Genomic DNA, 7,460 nt, shown 5'->3' with positions numbered 1-7,460 from the left:
CCCCCCCTCCCGGCTGCCACCTACACTCGCACGCGCATTTTTCACTCGTTCGCTTCTCGACGCAGTGATAGGCAAATTGCTACTTTGTCATGCAAATCGTCGCGGCGCCGAGCGCCAAATTGAAAATTGGAAGTTGCTCCGAGAGAGTCACCGTCTTCGTCCCCTCGTAAAATCACCAGGGCTCGGGGGAGGGAGGGTGAACGATCTCAGGTGTCGTTCGAAGTAGACAAAGTGCACTTGTTGCGTTTCGTGCGCGAAAAAAAGGGAAAGAGAGAGAAAAAGAGTGGCTAACGAGATCGGACTGGGTGCTCTTAGAGAGACAGTTCGTAACCCAGCGCGAGTATCATGCTCGTAAGTTCAGGATAATAGGCAGGTGCTCGCGTGTGGAGGAGCACGCCATGCAAGCCGGCAAGCGCCGTCGTGGCTCGTTTTAACACCTTTCCTCTGGCGTAATTTTTACGACACCGTGCCGCGCATTTTCGCGGCGTCGCGTTTTTGCTCGTTCCGGTTCCCCTTTATCCCTCCCCCTCTCTCACTCTTTCTCTCTCTCTCTACCTCTGTCGCCTCTCGCATGAATAATAATTTTCAGACCACGCGTATATGCAAGGAGCTTCTTTTTTCCCTCCGAGCGGGTCGAAGCAGGGAATAGCGCGCGCGATGGTGGAAGTTTAGTAGCCGCTGATTACACGGCGGATGTTTTCCGCTTTAGGAATAATTCGCCATTTCTTCGGCTGTAACTTTAACGACCCTTCGAGGATGCCAAGCGAGAAACGGTTGGCACGAATTAACTTTATGATTTAATCGCGACGTTCCTCGTTCGTTTATGTGGAAAACTCGTCCAAATATACGTCTCATGGTCTGATTGTGTGTGATTACTGTGAGAGAGGGGGAGATTAATGGTTAATGAGATTAATTGTGAAAACATTTGTGTGACGGAGATCGAAAAGCGCGGTGATCTCTCTAGAAACCAGTCTTTATACTTGGAAAGTACGGAGTAAATTTACCGGAGTTGGTGGACATGACGAATCTTGTTCTAGTTGCTGACGAATAGCGGTGTATCCCGGAGAGTGCATCATCTCCGTTGGCTACAGTTAAGCCGTCGCGTAACCAGGGCAGCGAAATTCAATTTGGAAATAACGTGAGCGTTCTCGCTCATACGTGCTCTCTCATAGCTCTCAAGGACCGAAGTCGCACGAAGGGAGAGGGAGAGAGAAAGAGAGAGAGAGAGCGAGTCGAGTGCCTGCCGGGGGGGGTGTCTGCGCAGCTTCACCCCTTTTTATCAGCGCATTTCCTCGCCATCTGCTGGAAGCTGGGAGAATCAGGAGATGTATTGAACAGGCTGGATGCGCGCGGCGAGATGCGCGAATATCCGCGAATTCCCGTCAGCGGGGGACCGCAGTCCGTACAATAAAGAAAAAAGCGTGCAGGGCAGAGCGAGAGAGGACGAGCCGGTGGCGGTGGGCGCGAGAGAGTATTCCGCGGAGGGAGAGCGTCGGGCCGAGTGCGGGAGCGAGAGCGAGTCCTAATCCTCCCGGACGGCGAAGAGGCGGACTCGATTAATAGTCGCGCTCGCGAGTGAAACAACGTCGTCGTCCACGGCCACAGCTCGGGGGATGACTTCCGCGGTGCACTGAGAGAGAGCGGGATTTCTGGCGCGGGCTGGCACTTCGATGGGCGATCGTGCGCACCTGAAGACTGCGGCATCTCGGCAGGTCTCCCCGAGCGAGGTGGTCAGTTCGAGCAGTCGAGCGGTCATGTAAACGCTCCGCTGGCTCTCTCTCTCTCTCTCTCTCCTCTCTTTCTATCTCTCTCTCTTTCTCTCTCTGTCTCTCTTGGTGTCGCCGTGCGGTCCGTTTGAGCAGACCTCCGCCAAGTGAACACTTCGCCCGATCCTATCGCGAACGTCAGGATGAGACCGAGCGCGATTGTTTTGCTGCTGCTGCTGTGCGGCCAGTTCCTCGCGTCGGAATCGAAACTTCGCCAGCAGGCGGCCGCGGTAGACGAGGACGACGAGGACGACGATGACTGGGATGACGAGGACGAGGACGACGACGAGGGTGGCTACCAGCCGAAGCCCGAGGTCGACGACGACGGGCGGATCTACAAAAACCCGCGAAACTCACCCTCCGCCATGTGCCCGAGGGACGAGGAGCAAGCGGAGCTGATGGGTCAGAAGTGTCTGCGGAAGTGTTCGACCGACGAGGACTGCAAGAGCAAGAAGAAGAAGTGCAGATGCGACGGAGCCTGCGGAATGTCGTGCATCAAGCCGGAGCGCGAGTGCCCGGCGTTAACGGAGATCGACCACGGCTTGATGACGGTCACCGGGAGATTCTTCGGGGATCGAGCGCATTACAGCTGCGACACCGACTATTTCATGGTCGGCTTGTCCGAGAGAACGTGTCGCGCGGACGGTCAATGGACCGGCACCACTCCGTCCTGCAAGAAGGACGCCAACTCCTTCTGCTCACAGCCGCCGAAGATCCAAAACGCCCGCCACAACGCTCTGTCGGAGCAGACGACCTTCGATCTCTTCAACGCGGTGCAATACTTCTGCAATCACGGCTACGTGGCCACTGGGGTGAAGAAGGCGAAATGCCTGATGATGGAGGACGTCGCCAGCTGGTACGGGCCCGATATCACCTGCAAGCCTCAGAGCTGCGGACCACCGCCGGGGATTCTCAACGGATGGCACGCTGGTGAGTCAGTTGATCGGTCGGCTCCGACGCGGATCTAACTACTTAGCCGCGTTACGGAAGAGACGTTCTCTTGGAAATTACCCTCGAGTGAAGTTTCACGCGGAAAGTGTCAAAGTGATTCAGAGAGACGTGCAATTTTATGCTGTCTCAGCGAATCGATAAATATGCATGGGGTTTTTCGAGTACCGTCCAATATATTTTAGGGGTTGATTTCTGAGGTGATTTTATGAAGAAATGTTCATACGAACTTGCCCTCATAAGACGATCTCGAAAGTCAACTCCTAAAATATCGGTCGGTATAAAATTTTGATGTCTTCTTAAACGTTCATTCGAAAAAGAAAGTTAATTAGAAGTAAAGTACGAAATCGAGCAATCGAGTCAGACTCAAGTGACTTTTCATTCGTACAAAGTTAATCCTTCACTCTGATTTCGTGATTCCAAGTAGGAGTGTATTCATTGAGGCAACAATCTCACTTGGGGAATTTTCATTCGTTTCGATTGAAATTTTACTTCGGAAAATTTATAGAGTATTCTCGAAATTTCTTCGAGTGAAGAAATTTCACTCGGAAAGTAAAGCAATAGCCGAGTTTTTGAAATTTATAAGATTTGAAATTAAAATTTTTCACTCTCATAAAGTTCTTCAAACATCAAGGGAATTTTTCACTTTGATCCTTCGGGTGAATAATCTCAGTCTAAATTTAACAGCGAATCTGTTATGTTCTATCGTTACGGAGAAACAAATTCACGTTCAACAATGAAACATTCATAAGTATGAATAAATATTCACTTTAAAATTAAGCTCGACACGTTCACTCTTGTTTACTCGTGCTTCCGAGTGGCGGTACTTTCACCGTCGCTTCGTGCGAGAATTTTCACATGATTCGAGTGAGATTTCATCCCGAGGGATTTAGCGAGTTAATCTCAAGGTTCTGCTTTCAAGGCGAATGTTACACATACGACTGTCGCGTGTCCTATCACTGCTCGGACGGTTACGAGCTAGTCGGTAAAGCGGAAAAATTATGCCTGGCGGACGGCACGTGGACCCCGAAGGAACTGCCGCAGTGCGTTCAAGTAAGAATCACGAGAAGTCAAATCCTACCACTATGATTTTACAAACCTTAGTTTGCAAAAATTACACGCTTGGATTCGCAGTGTACACGCGGTGTAATTTTCACACATTTACGTATGTAAAGTGTCAAATTACGTAAAAAATTGTTTACCACATGATTTTACAAATAAGTGTGTAAAATTCCGAGTCGGGAGTAACTCTTTTCGAGCCTGTAAAATATTACGTCTAAATGTCCAGTTATTGAAAATTGTTAAAGGAAAAGGACTTGATGTGACGTTAAAATCTTTTCTCCTTTCTCCACGTACATCAAAAAATGTAACTGCTTTACCGTTACTAATGAAGATACCATACACGTCGTTATTAAATTATTATTGAAGAAAAATTGAAGAAAAGGTAAAAAGGTAAAATTACACACTTGGATTTGAGGTGCGTGTCTCTCGCGAGTTAAGTACCGCGCGCTTCATAATATCTCTCTCTCTCGCGCGCGCCCAGGTCACGTCCGTGCAGTGTCCGAAGCCGGAGAACCCAGTCAACGGCAAGGCTGTCTACACCTCCTACGCGTATAATTCCATCGTATCGTACGAGTGCAAGTACGGCTACACCGTTGTAGGCGCAGCGACCAGACGTTGCGGCGCTGACAGGAAGTGGACTGGAAAGACGCCTACCTGCCAGGAAATCAATTGCGGCCTGCCGGGCGTGCTGTACAACGGCTGGATCGAAAACATCGAGGCTGGTGTGTTATTTAAAGCTGACGAGGCGCGAAAAGTTGACGTAAACCAACACACGTGTCGTACGCGTGCTGCTCGCGTGCACGCGTGTATCATTATTGTCTCTCTTTGAAATGAATAAATCGCGCACAGGCACAGGCATGGGCGCCAGCATTATCTTCCGCTGTAAGGACCACATGAAGCTCGAGGGCAACACCTCCTCGGTCTGTCAGAAGGACGGCAAGTGGCGTTACCCTCTGCCGCAGTGTCTGGCACCGTGCGTCGTGCCGCAGATCGAGAACGGCCACATCATCGTGGCCAGCCACGACAGGGATCACATCAACAACGTCACCGTGGTGGAGCACGGCGAGCGGCTCTTGGTCAGCTGCGTGCAGAACTACGAGTTCGCCGCCAACAGCACTCCGGTGCTCTGCAACAACGGCACTTGGCTGATAGTGCCGAGCTGCACGCCCGCCCGCTGCAAGCAGATGCCGAAGAGCCCGAAGAACGGCATGGTGATAGCGCCGAAGACCGACCACGGTATGAAGGCGGTCTTCAAGTGCAAGGACGGCTTCGAGCTGGTCGGCGGCGGCCCTCTGAACGCCTCCACGTCCGTGGAGTGCCGCTACGGCTATTGGATCGGCGACTTGCCGCACTGCGTCCAAGTGTTCTGCCCGTTCCCGGGCTTCATCGAGAACGGCAAGGTATTCCTGGTGGGCAATATGGGGGTTTACGATTACAGGCCGTACGTGCGGAAGATCGTCAACAACAAGCAGATCATGTACGACTGCGACAAGGGCTACGTCCTCGACGAAGGCCCGACCGGCGCGACCTGCATAGGCGGCGCGTGGAGCCCCAAAGAGCTGCCCAAGTGCATTCTCGGCCAACACCCCAGGCTCAGATGGAGCAGACGGCGCAGGTCGGTGGACGACGAGAACGTCACGCTGAACTACAAGTGAGTATCCGCGAATATTGCTCAAACTAGAGCGTTATGGACGATAATGATAGTCATTTCATCGGCTCGAAATAGTTTCGTCGAGATGTTTGCAAAAGAGAATAATATGACGTTGATCCCTCTTCCATAAATATTGAAGAATGTCGATGATTTTATTGTTATTAACAGAAATATGCCAACAAATGTATTCTACGGAAGAAAAAACTTCCGTACCAAGCTGTGTATTTTAAAAGGCAAAGATATAACGTACCCACCGCGGCAGAAATCAAGGTCGGATTATGAACGTTTCAGAAAATTCATCGAATTCTTCCGCAAAGTGGGCAAAAAGCTGTTGCACATGGAGATGAACAGGAGCCGGCAACACGGCAAACATAAGATAGAGGGTAAGCTCGGGTCCGTCAGCAATCATGCAAACAACAGCAATGCGTCCGACTCATCGTCGTCGGCTTGGAAGAGCCAGGCTGCTCACGGCAACAAGTCCCGTCTGCGCGAGGAACGCATGATCGACTTTCTGAAGATCGTGTATAGAAAATTACAACGCATGGACGCCAGGCAGCCGAACAGCTCCAGCAACGGCACGATGCACGATCTGCTGAACGCCATGAGCAAGAACTTCTTCCACGTGGACCTGGCGGAGTCGCGGCGGAACGGCAGCAGAGCCCGCTCGGACTTCGAGATACGCAATCAGCGGGAGTTCATCAAGCTGAAGCGGGAGTTCGAGCGGATCATGAGATTCTACAACAAGTCCATACGTTGGAACGAGAAGCAGAATCGGAAGGACGCCAAGAGGAAGGGCCTGTCGCACGCGGAGAAGCGGAAGGACAAGAAGAAACATCGGAAGAACTACTACAAGGGCTTCTACGAGTTCGTCAACAGCTACGTGACCGAGAAGCTGTCGATGTTGGAGGCGCGCAACGCGACCGAGGAGCTGATCAAACGGATGAAGATCGACAAGTTCACCGTGAGGAACGGCACGAGCTTCACGGTCGGCGAGATGTACGCATTTTTCAAACATATCATAGAGGATAAATTGAACTCGACCGAAGAGACGGTCGTCGCCGTCGAGTCGAGCACGACGTCGGCGCCGAAGCCGGAGGTCGAGCCGTACGTTAACCAGTCTTCGACAATCCCGAGTAACGAGGTCTCCGCTTTGGACAACGAGATTCCGGCGAAGGAAGGCCCGGCCAAGCATCGCAGTAAGCGAATACGAAACGCCTCGGAGGACAACGCGGCGACGGCGACGGCGCCGCGCCAAAAGAGGAGGCTCTTGTCCCTGAAGCCGGCCGACGGCGAGCCGAAGAAGCCGAAGAAGCCGAGCCGCGTGGCGGCCGACGTGAAATCAAAACAGTTCACCTTCGACGAGCTGGAGGCGCAACAGCAGAGCCGCTCCAAGCGGTTCCTGCCGCCCTCCGAGCTGGATAATCAAATCTTCCTCAAGAACTTGTACCTCCACGCTTACGAGGACGAGTATCGGGCGAACGTGAAGCGATCGATCGGCCAGATCAACCGCACCACCGGCTGGCCGACGTCCACGAGGAGACGCAAGGGCAACCTCGGCGCTTACGAAATCAAGTGAGGAAAGGGAAATAATGTGTTGTGATATTAAACGGAATTTACTAAGTCATTTACCGATATCAATCGATTTTAGGCGAGTATACACCATATACGATAGTTATTCATCGTTGTCCCCACCGTCGATGCGCACTGTAAACGTGTATCGCGCTTTTTTGAAAAATAAATCTTTTCCATGCAAACACACACCCGCCCCCCACGGTATATAAGTATATTCACGATGCTCGACCTCTCTCTCTCTCTCTCCCCGCTGCCATAGTTTTAAGATAAAATTATTCGAATTTTTGTCAGCCGGAGGAATTCAGCCAGCGTCGATGCGTGTTCAATATCTGTGCGATATCAATTTCTGCTGCACAGTGACTGTTCGCATTTATACTTTTCTACGCTCTTCCCTTCCTGCGCTTGAGGGGAATCTTCTCCCCCCCCTCCCCCCGGGCGTGTATTAAATCTGTCTATCTTTC

The 7,460-nt window shown here is 51.6% G+C and overlaps 1 protein-coding gene across 3 annotated transcripts; it reads left to right on the top strand.

Annotated features, from left to right (window-relative positions):
- Positions 1 to 512: 512 nt before the first annotated feature.
- Positions 513 to 7,185, top strand: LOC106744263 (protein lev-9). Of its 3 annotated transcripts, none has more exons than XM_014618887.1 (6): positions 513 to 1,727; positions 1,863 to 2,696; positions 3,637 to 3,767; positions 4,258 to 4,498; positions 4,626 to 5,427; positions 5,719 to 7,185. In XM_014618887.1, the coding sequence occupies exons 2-6, from the start codon at positions 1,910 to 1,912 to the stop codon at positions 7,001 to 7,003; spliced, it is 3,246 nt and encodes a 1,081-aa protein (XP_014474373.1). In that variant the 5' UTR covers positions 513 to 1,727; positions 1,863 to 1,909; the 3' UTR covers positions 7,004 to 7,185. The 3 variants fall into 3 exon arrangements, with proteins under 3 accessions (XP_014474373.1, XP_014474371.1, XP_014474372.1); XM_014618885.1 differs by having other exon boundaries at positions 513 to 1,730; XM_014618886.1 differs by having other exon boundaries at positions 513 to 1,756.
- The last annotated feature ends 275 nt before the right edge of the window (positions 7,186 to 7,460 follow it).

The sequence above is a fragment of the Dinoponera quadriceps genome, unplaced genomic scaffold (genome assembly GCF_001313825.1).
Source record: "Dinoponera quadriceps isolate SergipeBrazil2010 unplaced genomic scaffold, ASM131382v1 scaffold707, whole genome shotgun sequence".
Classification (NCBI taxonomy): Eukaryota; Metazoa; Arthropoda; class Insecta; order Hymenoptera; family Formicidae; genus Dinoponera; species Dinoponera quadriceps.
Note: the sequence above shows the minus strand (reverse complement) of the source record. Positions and strands in the feature narration are given on the sequence as shown.